This window comes from Alosa sapidissima, chromosome 18, assembly GCF_018492685.1.
Source record: "Alosa sapidissima isolate fAloSap1 chromosome 18, fAloSap1.pri, whole genome shotgun sequence".
In the NCBI taxonomy this organism is placed as follows: domain Eukaryota; kingdom Metazoa; phylum Chordata; class Actinopteri; order Clupeiformes; family Clupeidae; genus Alosa; species Alosa sapidissima.
The window spans coordinates 14,550,480-14,562,979 of record NC_055974.1 but is presented as its reverse complement, the minus strand read 5'-3'; the positions used below and the strand labels follow the sequence as shown (position 1 = coordinate 14,562,979).

The following is a 12,500-nucleotide window of genomic DNA, read 5'->3' as shown; positions in this document are numbered from 1 at the left end:
CACCTCAATAGGGTTTCCTGTTAACATGGTCTAAGACACAGCACAGCACAACACATGCACACACACACACACACACACACACAGAGACATACACACACAGATAGACATGCATACAAACAAATAGGTAGTATGCATATAGCTGACATTACCACATATAATGAAGAACAATAAATTACATGAGGTGCAGTTTGTAGAAGAGGACACATGCAACCCCCCCCTCCCAACCCCCCCCACACACACACACTCACACACTCAAAGGGACAACCCCAAAAGAAATGTACACAATGTCAAAAATGTGAAATCAGTGTGCAAAAAATGTACACCACGGAATAGTTGTGAAGTACTGGTGGTAGAGATTCCATGGCTTGCACACACACTCTCTGTGTATGTGGATGAGGGGGATTAGTTGTTGTGTGTAAACGCCTGGTTCTGGCTAACGCCATGTTTACAGCCTGACAGGAAGAATTTTTACGAGACGAAAGCCCTGCACAGCCTCCAGAGCCAAAGTTCAACAAGCAGAGCACCAACTCTCTCTCTCACTTACTCACTCTCTTTCTCTCACACACACACACACACTTATTTTCACAGACCTTTCTCACAATATTCCATCTTACTGTGACACAGGTTCACACTTTGTCACGCTCCGAGTGTCTGAGAAGTGCGTTTTCAGACACACACACACACTTCTTCATGCATGCTGCACCCGGCTTCTGTTAACCTGAGAGAGACGAGGTCAGTCCTGCTTATCCTCTTGCGTGCAACTCAATGCGTCCATGGCAACATGACCCCATGCACCCTGCACCCACACCTCTGCTTCTCAACACAAACACACACACAATCACACACACATCAGATTATCTCCAGTCAACTGTGTCTGTCCACACTGGACACTGGAGCTATGGTGTTGAACCCACACGCTGCTACTTTGCACTCAGACTCCCAGCTCCACTCTGGGAGCACACGAGCCAGGATGGGCCACAGTGCCAGTCAATACCAGCCTACTGCCAGTGTGCACTCACTTCAGGAAGTCCTCAGAGAATCTCAGGCCCCGTCCACACAGAGACGCTTTTTGGGTTAAACGCACAGGTTTTGCATCGTCTTGGCCGATCGTCCAAACGAATCCTGTAAACGCACTGCCGGAAAGCACACTTTTTTGAAACCTGGTGCCAGGGTGGAAAAATCTGAGCGAAGCATGAATCACAGTACAGCATTTCATCAACATAGGGTAGTATGCGTCCAATGAGACAAATGGAAGGATCAGTATAGATCCTAGTCTTGAATTTCCCCTGGGGATCAATAAAGTATCTATCTATCTATCTATCTAGATGGTTGTGTCAGTAGGGTCATCTAAGAGTTCCTACATTTTAGGAAAGCTTTCTAGAATTCCTCACCTAGACCAGTTGGTCAACTTTTTCTGTTCAAGTCCTGTTTTGGAAAAGTTTCAGAGATTTGAACAGATGGTATTGAATCCCAATCTGCTTTTGGGGGAAACAGATGAAAGGCCTGTACAGCTCACACAAAGATTAAGGGACAATTGACTTTCCTCCCTCCATATAGACCAAGGTCTGTGTCTCCAGCTTAAATCCCCTTTTTAAAATTCCATTGTCTGGAGAAAAGCCAGTGCTGTGATGAAGTCTTTGGTCATGGCTATCACTGATGTGTGCTTTTTCCATTCGCTCTTACTCCCTCTCACTTTCTCTCCGTTCTTTACATCCCTCTTACTCCCTCTCTCTCTCTCTCTCTCTCTCTCTTGCGGGGACTTGTAGGGTCCCTCAGCCCTTGTTTCCTCTCCCTCCTCCTTTCGCTCCCTTAACTGTTTTTACATTTGTAGTCTGCAACAGGAACCTTCATTTTGCCAGCCCGGCGTGGAGTGTAGGACAGGTGATTTACGACACTCCCTCCCCCAGAGTTGAGTCGCAGGGGAGGCCCCTGATTCGGGTCGCCGACATCCCTTTCTTTGTGGCCTTCGGTGAAGTCTGGATGTTGTTACAGCACACACCTGACACCGCCGGACCATAACCCCCTGCCCCCCCTCCCACCCCTCTCTTCTTTTCTTTCTTTCTTTCTCTCATTCATTCATTCCTTCCTTTCTCTCCATCCATCCCTCATCTGGATTGTCTGAGCCTGGTGATTTCAGTGGGAGTGGTGGTGCGGGGAGGAACGGGGGCTCGGATAAGGGATCAAAGAGGAGTCGGCGCTGGGTAACTGGAGAAAGAGCCCAGGCCTGATGTGGCGTGGCCCAGGTGGCTAGCAGAGCAGACAGGGGAGGAAGGCTACGGCTACGGCTACACCCAGCTGTGGCCCAGGGACTGGACAGGACCTGCCTGAAGCTTTGATGTCGGCGGTGGAGGTTTGGGGGGGGGGGGGGGGCGGCATGTCACGGTGAACTCCCGTCTTGTTGGGTTTGACCCAGAACCGATCGATTTTAAGGGGGCAAGATCCACCCTCCTCTGCTGACAACAAAACCCTCTTTACCACACACACACACAAAAACAATTAGACATGTGTTTATGAAATATTAGAGAATAGCAGTCATCTCTCCTCTCACCTCTGCCCCTGTCAGCCTCACTCTAAGAGGTTCACATGACCTGAATCTTAACCTTTGACCTCCAGAAACACCATCAAATGACCCTTACACACTTTGTCTATGACCTGTTTTCACATAATAATAATAATAATAATAATAATGCAATAATCTGCAAATCTAAGTAATGTTATTATGTTGTGTATTCTACACAGAGACTCTATAATCATCAGGAATTTCAGTTGAATTATAATGAATAATTAACACACAATATGAAACTGTTTAATTAATAAACATGTTTAATAACTAATTTACAATAGACATTCTAGGTTTACAGATATACAGTACATGAATGTAGTCTTGACCGATTTTGGTGCATTATTGGGCGGTTATCAATAAATACAGGTACTGTACATGCCATAACGTTTAACATTCAACATTCAACCAAGAATTCTGGGAAATGTAGTTCACATAATGGTTTCCTCTTCATTCTCTGTATCCACTGGTAGAGAGGTGAGAGGAGTGGGCAGGTCATTACACTGTAGGTAAAAAAACACCACTTGCACCTATGACAGAAACATATCTTTATCAGAGTGTATGTATGTCAGTACATATTAACACAACGCACTCATTTGCAATACATTAAAACTGAATATAGAAATACAGTTTCAATACATACATCCAACATTTCATTATCTCGTTATAATAATAATAATAATAATAATAATAATAATAATAATAATCTTTACTTATATAGCACTTTTCAAAAACCAAGTTGCATCTATACTTGCATCGGATATTGCAAACAACATCAAGGTCATGATTTACTTAATGCACTATAATGTGCAGGTGATTACTGGAATGTTACTGCAGAGAAGTGTTATTAATGTTTACTTAAAGCAGATTTAGTCAATTCAGGCAACCAAGGTTTCTCTGCCATCCAAATCAGAAGTGTGTTCAAATTTGCAAACATATGTGAACTTTCGAAAACTTCTGCAAACATAATACTCAATATACCTTTTTTAATTATACTATTTATTATTCTTTAAAGCAACACCAAAGAACTTTCCCTCTGTCGCACGCACGCTATTTGTTTATCCAGCACCGGCTTTGCAAATAACGATGTCCACAGACAAGGTAGAATATTTTGCATGACACATAAAAGTATGATGTATTGCGACATCAGATGCAAGTCAAATTTGTAGTTTCTTATGTCTCATTCCATCGAACTACAGATCCGCTACCCGATCTGGCAAACTTACATAGTCCGGTTATAGCCGATAGAGGGCCGTGAAGCGAATGCATAATTGCCGTTCACCCTGTAACGAGTTGATGAACCACTGAAATGATTTTGGAAACATTATTTTAAGGTACAAAAAACTCTTTGGTGTTGCTTTAAAGTTGAGCTGATTACTGATAAATGTCTGTTTATCAGTACATGACAATAAAACCTAAACTTGAACTTGAAAGCTGGATGGGGGGGCTATCGTTGAGCTGAAATGTTTACAAAAAATCGTCCAAACTCATCTGATCAGAGAAAACATGTTCGCTTCTGTTCAAGGAATTTGAATGTATCTCAGGTTTAGGAGTGGTCTAACGAAGGACTGCAGGACATGTGCAAGTGACGTGTGAGACACACACAGTGCACAGACAGACATCTGACTGACCTGTACCACCACCTCCTCTGAGATGTCCACTCGTGACACAGGGGGGCGCAAGAGACTTGGCCCAAACACCGTGGCCAAATTCATTATGGACATCTTATTCACATCCACCCGTTCAGCCACCCTGAGGGAGAGACAAACCGCCAAAGAGGAAGGGAAAGAGAGTGGGGAAAATTTTTGATTATACAAACAGAGATTTCTTTTTCATATACTGGGGGGGGGGGGGGGTCTTAGTTGGCAACTTAGTTGGTTGGCAATGGGACATTTTGAAATAGTGTACTCACATCTATTTGATTTCCAATACAAATCTCATTTGAAAGAATGTTCATATGATGGGATAAGATCAATGACTGTTTTGGAGGGAGAGAGCTGGAAGGATGGAAATGGAAAAATACAGAATTCCGACACACAGGCCACATCCACACTATTCCGCTTTCATTTTAAAGCGTTGTTTCAAATACGTCGTCAATCCACACAGCACATTTGCAAATTCTGCATCGTAACCTAACAAAAATCTTCCCTTGCCTAGGGACTGCAGATGTAAATTAGCCTAAGGCAAACTCTGATGCAATGCATCAAATGGCATGGTTGTACATGGTCCCTAACGAAATAAAATAATAAAAATTCAAATGAAAATTGAATGGTGAAAACTGTATTGTCTGTATTGACAGATGCAGCGGTAATGACTAGCTAAGGTCTCCTCTGCACTGTTAGCTTAAATGTTATTCTATTGCTATAAGTCGCTTTGGATAAAATTAATAAATGTAAATGTCTAGACCCAAATGTCTAGACCCAAATGTCTAGAGAAATGCCACATTGAGAGGCATAGAGAGAAGTAACTGAGTGACAGGAAGTGACAGTATAAATACATATTACAGGCAGCAGTGAGAAGAGGAAGAGAAAGAGAGAAAGAAAGAGAAGAGAAAGACAGGGAAGCAGAAAGAGACAGAGAAACGAAAGAGAGACAGACAGACCTCCTAAGGTGGTGGAAGAGGTAGAGGAGGGTGTTACGGTTGGCATCCGGGCACGACTCCAGGATGTTCTGCAGAGTGCTTTGCTTGGAGCTCAAGTCAGGAAGATCTGGCAGAGGATATTATACACAAAAGCCAAAAGATGAGCGGCTTGAACGCACACACACAAACTTGGCACATAAGCTTCCTCTTGAAAACTTACATGGATACTAAGAAGTTGATGTCTACTGATGTATTACACGAAGTATTAGGGGAAATGGGTGTCTGGTATGCACTGTGTCTGTGTGTCTGTGTTTCTGTGTGTCTGTGTGTGTGCGTGCGTGCGTGCGTATCTGTCTGTGTGTGTGTGTGTATGCGTGTAAGAAAGAGAGAGAGAGAGCCTGTTTACTGTACCTAGAGCTTTCTTTAGACTATGATAATGGTCAACAGGGAACAGTGGTTCCGGCAGATCTCTGAAGTAAAGCTTCAGCGTCCCAGACACCACATTGACCTCAGCTGACCTCACACATTTCAGAGCCTCACCCAGGTCTACAGAGGGAGTGAGAGACGGAGAGGAGTGATAAAGATTGAGAAGATGACAAGATGTTGTTGAGAGATAACAAATTAGTTCAACTAATAACATGTATGACGAGCTTCAATAAACTACATATATTTGAATGCATAACACAGTTACAGTACAGTATGAATGCAGATTAGAGGAGCAACAGCTTGTTGTGGCCAAAACAGTGCATGTCAAAAGGAAGGAGTCTCTATCTGTAGTTGATAACAGACTGTGAATTGCCAGACAAATTTCATCACACCTAAACCCATCACTACCTTAATGCAAGTGGTGATAACTTTCCAAAATGCTCCTCACGAGGATGTGCGTGATGTTATCCATGATAAAGCACACGCACACAGTGTTGCACGGTGTACTGATACTAGAAAGGTATCACCATACCATCGCAAAAAAAATGACAGTCCTCAGCTTGTGGATGAAACAAAAGGTCGAACTGAAATCTTAAACTATTTCGGATACATCGCAGATAGTGAAGACAAGACAAAAGGTAGACGACGCCCGTCTGTAAAACATGTTTCAAAGCCATTCAAAGGGAAGTAGACTACACATAGAACTTGGCTAAGCACCTCACAGACATATCCCAACATCTTTAAAGAGTTCAAAGAACGTCAGGTTAACAAATAGGCTATGGAAAACCCCACTACATGATCAGTGCCAAGTTCATCTCCTCAGTCAGGGCCGGTTCTACCTATACGCACACTACATAAGTTGCGTAGGGCCCCACAAGTTAATAAAGGCCCCCTCTCCTGTCTCCCCTTAACTCAAGCTAGCGACAGGTATACAGTTATAGCGACAGTGTCTCATACATTAAGAAGATGATCAAGAAACCAAATTACCCTTCAGGGCATGAAAAACGGAAGAAATTTCATGAGAATGAACAGCGGGAACAGCAGTCGAGTAAACTTCCTGTTTGATGTCAACAAATAATCTATTTTTTAGATAATTATAATTATTTTTCTAATAATTTACATTAAATTGATCTGTTTATTTGCATCTCTCCAGCATGAGTTGCTGGCCTAGCCTACCTAACAAGGCAGTGAATCTCCTGATCTGTCTGCGGCTTGCTTTCCAGCCTTTCGTGAAATATAACCGCATATTCTGTTTATTGAATGCTGGCGACTGGCTACATTTTTGAAAAAAATAACCGCATCTTTAAATGCGTTCATAATAACGTGCAGCTTGAGATGAAACTAGTAGTTTTTTTTTTCAGCAGAAACATGCGAAAACATGCGAGGACTGCGAGGATGCAAGTTTAAACTAATCGGTGATTTCAGTCTTCTCATACATTTCTAAAACAAGTAAATGGTTTTAAAATATATTACTCAAATATTGAAGGGAATCAGTGGAGCCAGTCCAGTATCTTATGTCTTTGGCAAGTAGCCTACTACAGACACAGGTAAAGAACAGTCAGCCTCAGCCAGTAGGCTACTAGCACAACCAGACCCTTACAAAAAAAACTGCATTACTTCAAGTGTCAAACTGCAGTTTTCTGAGGAAATATGGTAGTTTTCTGGAGGAAATATTTGCAGTTCTTTTGCAGGAAATGCAGTATTGTGGACACAAAAAACTGCATTGTACTGCACTTCACTACAGAAATGCAGTATTTTGGACATGAAAATACTACTGTAGGCTACTGCACTGTAGCCTACTGTAGTATAACGGCACTGAACTTCGAAAAAACTGAAGGATATATTTACAGCAAGCATCAAAAGCAAGCAGCCCAGACCCTAGGGCATTTATAGCTTGAAGGTGATTCACACACGATTATTTTTCTTTCTCCTAGCCCTTTATGGGCCAAAACACTATTGGTGACTTCTGTAAGCATCCAAAATGGGGTGGGATGATTCTTTTGGGAGCACTGAGGTGTCAGATGCGACTGTAAAAAAGATGGTTACATTTTGGCCCTCAGAGTTCAGGTACGAGGGCACAGTTTGAATTACAGGGAGAGGTGAGAGGTACCGCCCCCAAAGAGACAGAAATATCAGTTTTGGGGGGTCAGATCATTTTTATGATATTGTGAAAAAATGTAAAGCGATTTCAGACACCCCTATTGTGGACCGTACCATTTTTAACCACCGTGGCACTAGAAGCAACTGAGCAAGTGTCAACATTGAATGACAAAACGCTAGGTAAACTCCTCCAGTAGGCTAAATTCGGTTTGCTGCTGATGTGCATGGGTAAATGTAAGTTGCTAACTGACGTCTAGCTTGTTGAAAATTTGTTATGTTACAACCTTCATTTATAAACGTGTTTTGTTCTTTCATAGCTCATGTCACCTCTTCATACATTGAATTACTGGCTATTTACCTGCTACTTACTTACCCACTGAGGCTAGTAAAGTGGACCTTGGTTAGTTACCAAGGTTAGTTAGCAAGTTAATTCTCTATTTAAATAAACCTTTACATTGTGGTGAGGTAAAATCGATTGCCATTTCCAAGGAGATGAACTCCATAGCCTAGGTGTCCATTCTCAGTTTATCTTGAATAAATTATTGTGCCCTTTTGAAATTAGTTTGGCACAGATCCTGTGTTTTTATATTACCGGTATGCACAAGAGGGTCTGATGTAGCTAAGACATAATAGTGAAACCTGTGGAAACATAAAAAGACCCAAGTAGCCTAGGCTAAATATGTGCTAGTATTTGAATTTGTTTTTAATTGGTTGGTATTGTTTTTACATTCAATTATTTCATATTTTTAATTTGATAAATGTAGTTTCATCTGAAAACCCTGATAGCCTACTATCTTAATGAAACAATTTTTTTTATTATTCAAAGAGACACTTTAGGAAAAGGAAAGGGCACACAGACATCAGGCACTTTTTTGGTGCTAAAAGAGTAAGCAGGAAAAATTAACACTAAGATCTACAAACAATTACATTAAAAGTGTAGGTGCAGTTAGGTTTTATACACTGTTCATATGTGTTAAGGAAAGGGGTACCCAGCAGACAGGAGAGGCACAGGATAAAAGCTGTGAGCAGGCCGCAGGGAGACAACACGATGAGGGCAGAGATGATCAAAACAGTTCTCTTTTGGATATACAGTATAAGAACGATGAGATATTCTGTAGCCTACTGATTATTAGTTTGTCGCATGTTTAGACCTTGTATGTGTGTTGCACAATACATGTTGCACTTGCCGATCACGGTGGGGATTGATATGGTAATGGGCCATGATGGTCATCGAAGAAGTGAAGGAGCAGTACCCCCCAATTATGGTGGGGTAATTCACACTCTGTACAAGGGCCCCTTAGCAGGATTTTGCTTAGGGCGACAAGTAAGTCTGATCTGGCACTGTCCTCAGTTATAGACTAGGCCTATAGCCTAAGAGAAACAAATGTGGTTTATTCTGGGATAAAGCCAACCTTCCTTCATCAGTGAATTTTGACGAGACATAATGACTGTAAGCATAGTGTGCTAACGTGATGAAAGCACATTGTTCACACTTGTATAACTTAAACCATAAATTGCAAACGATCTATTTAATATTCGGTCAGTACTGGTAATGTTTATCATGGCATGTAGACTGCAATTTGTTCAATAATTATTGCCTAGATATAGGATAGGTGATCCGAAATGCGCTCATTAAAGCCCACAGCCACCAAAGTGTGTTGAGTCATAATAATAATAGCAGCTTATGTGGTAGTAAATAATGTTAACTATCAAAGAAATAGACGTAATGTACGAATGCACGCACAGATATATTGCAACAGGTAATGGTGTATCTGACGAAGACCTGAGTGGTTGAAAAGTTGAACTTATTAAATCACACTAGGAGCAAAGAAGACAGTGTGTGGATATCTTCACTTTTTTCCCTCTCCAACTAGGCTAGAAATCCCATAAACATTTCTATGTAGTAATTTGAACACTGATCTGGATCTAGCCTAATTTGGCTATTTAAATAGCCTGGGTTTTCCCATGCTGCCTTGCACACGATTTTATTCGCACTGCTAGGCAGCCTGGATTCTATGGACCCGATTTTCACCAAAACAAAGGAACCAATCACAGAACGGAGGGGGGACAGCAAGACGATGACGACCCACCCAGCGGTTATGAGCTACGTACAGTGCATTTGATAAACATTCGTAGCGCCCAATAAACGGCTCTGGGCATTCGTAAACCACGTCTCAAATACGAGAAAATGAATGTGTAGTTCTAAGACCCCATTAGCCTGGCGGGCCATCCTATATCATTGAAATGTATAGTCTGGAATCGAACCATTCACCTCGCTTAATCCAAGGGGCGGGCAGAGAATTGTCTTTCAAACTGCCTAGGCATGCAATAGGCCAGCGCTACGACCATATCCGTATCCGGTCGGCAAAACGGCAAATACATCCTTCTTCGAAAGTAATGACTTAAGTGCATTGTGTTGCTCAACTTTCAAAGAAAAGCACAAGTCCAACTCCTCCAGAGTTGACGCCAACGCTGATTCAAACAACCGTTCTTTGTTCGCCATAGCCACCTTCCTTCCTTGTTCACAGTCGCAGGACTGTCGTTATCCTGTTAAGCCCGCCTTAAGACTCTCTAACAAAATAGAGCGCTGTGATTGGATGAAGTCCACGGCGTCAGCCAATAGAAATCCCTATGGTTTGATACTAGACGTACAGGGTGCGTCTAGATTTCTAGGCTAAGACCCCATCTCAATGAGATGAGGTCTGACGTTAGCCAGGCTACTATTTAAAGGTAATTTATTGTCAAAACACAACACACAATGTAAATTAACTATAACAAATAATAAATTAGTTAATCACACACAAACTACTATTTTACTGACTATAAAAATTATAAACATGTAGGACGTTACACTACAAAAGTGCACCAAATTCAACACAAATGACTCAATACACTTGGAGGAGGTCTGCGTCCTTTCTTTTCCAGATATTTTAGGATTTCACCGTGATATAGTTTCAGTATCGAGATATTTATGGCAGGTATTGTATCAAAGTCATAATTTTGGTATTGTGACTACACTAACACACATACATATACAGTACGCACACAAACACACACACACACACACATCCATGCAGTACATATACAGGCCGATACAGTCATATACACACATAAACACACACAAACACAGACACAGACTCGCACACAGCCCCTTACTTGTGTCAAATGTGTGTTTGAGGAGCTGGATGTCCTTGGCGGAGCCGGAGGTTCTGTAGATGCCCTCCTCCTGCAGGCCCCTCCTCTCCACCTCCTCCGCACAGGAGCGCACTACCTGGGGCACCAGCACACCCTCCTGCCTGCACACACACACACACACACACACGATGCATGCAAATAAACCAGTGGTCCCCAAACTACGGCCCGCCATCTCATTTTGGGTGGCCCCCCAAAACATGTCCTTGGTATATAGCATCTGGCCCGCACGGGAGTACGACATCGTCAAACTATAACCTCCGTAATTTCCCCCATTCATTCTCTATGGCGAGTCTTAACTGTACACATGTAATACTCTTTTTGTCCACTGGTGGTTGTTTTGGCGCTGTTTTGCGTTTGCCATCGAAAACGGAATGAAATGTAGGGCTACCTGCAAACAATGCAAGAGGGCCTATGCTGACTGCATCAGTGCTCAAAGTATTCTAAAAGTTTATCAATTAATTGTTAATAACTAATTAACTTCTATTCAAGTCTTATTTCTGGGTTTCTGGGATAATTATTTCTATTTTTTATCCACTCGTTCAAATGTTCATTCAAATTCACAAAGTTCTCATAAGGTGAAAGTGGTCATTTCAGATGTTTTTTGTCAGCACTTCATAAACCTCTCATAGTTTGAGAATGTTAAATTATTTGTAGGATATTGCTTGTTCACAACTTGAGCTGTGTAGGCAAAGACACAGAGTTCAGAGTTCCCACATTTTGAATAAAATATAATTTTGGGACTCCCTGCTAATACTTTTGGGAATGCTTACGTGTTTTTATTAGTATTTTCATTTGTAGTTTCATTTGAGCTACATTTTACACTGATATGGCATGATGGCAATATAAACACAGCTAACAATGGTATTACATTTCAGTAGCCTATGATTAAATGTAATGGAATATTCAACTAAGGTAGACTGCTGTTCACAGTTCTAAGATATTTATGGTTACTGATATACTCCGAGTCTCTGGCCCTCTCTTAGAGCCAGGCATAGCGAGCTGGCCCTCAGAAGAAAAAGTTTGGGGACCACTGAAATAAACTGTCTCAAATGTTTGGTAGCATAGCATAAAGGACTATTTCTTAAATTGTGTAACTCCATAAATACTATTCAATTCAATGGGCCCTATTTTCACGAAGCAAAAAACCTGGCACTAAGCGGATTATTATCCCGATCCGATGCAAAGTTTATTCCTATTTTAGTCTCGGCTTTTTCACCATCTGCTTTACTTTTAATAAGCTTTGCGCCCAGGGGTGTGGCAGAAGGTGTGTTCCGGTGCACAATCCAAAATTGCTATCTTACACCCTCTAAAAATCATTACGCCACTGACCAAGAGAAACCTGGTCAGAAATCTTTGGCGATGTTTATATGTTATTTTAAGAGCACAATCAACAGTGATATGGACGGATGCATAATGTACCCTGCTTCTCTCATCCACAGGAATGCGCACCAGCGCACATCCATGCAAAACATTACAAATTACACAATTACAATGGGAAACATAATTATAATAAAGATATTCCGAAATACATCTCACAATAAGTAGTTATTAGTCATCATTTGCAAATTGGTAATGACGGATAAAAGTGATTAGGCGACAGGCAAGAGGCACATATGAAACACAGATGAAGAGGCACTG

The 12,500-nt window shown here is 41.6% G+C and overlaps 1 protein-coding gene across 4 annotated transcripts in view; it reads right to left on the bottom strand.

The window, feature by feature from the left end:
- Positions 1 to 2,805: 2,805 nt before the first annotated feature.
- The window catches only part of si:dkey-33c9.6 (breakpoint cluster region protein), a 27,901-nt gene continuing 18,206 nt past the window's right edge, over positions 2,806 to 12,500 (bottom strand). For all 4 annotated transcript variants that reach the window (XM_042070509.1, XM_042070505.1, XM_042070506.1 and 1 more), the window contains exons 18-22: positions 10,824 to 10,963; positions 5,553 to 5,687; positions 5,163 to 5,268; positions 4,192 to 4,312; positions 2,806 to 3,090 (exon numbers count right to left, since the gene is read on the bottom strand). In XM_042070509.1, the coding sequence (XP_041926443.1) occupies positions 2,992 to 3,090; positions 4,192 to 4,312; positions 5,163 to 5,268; positions 5,553 to 5,687; positions 10,824 to 10,963 (601 nt within the window). In that variant the 3' untranslated portion in view covers positions 2,806 to 2,991. The remainder of the gene's footprint in view (positions 3,091 to 4,191; positions 4,313 to 5,162; positions 5,269 to 5,552; positions 5,688 to 10,823; positions 10,964 to 12,500) is intronic.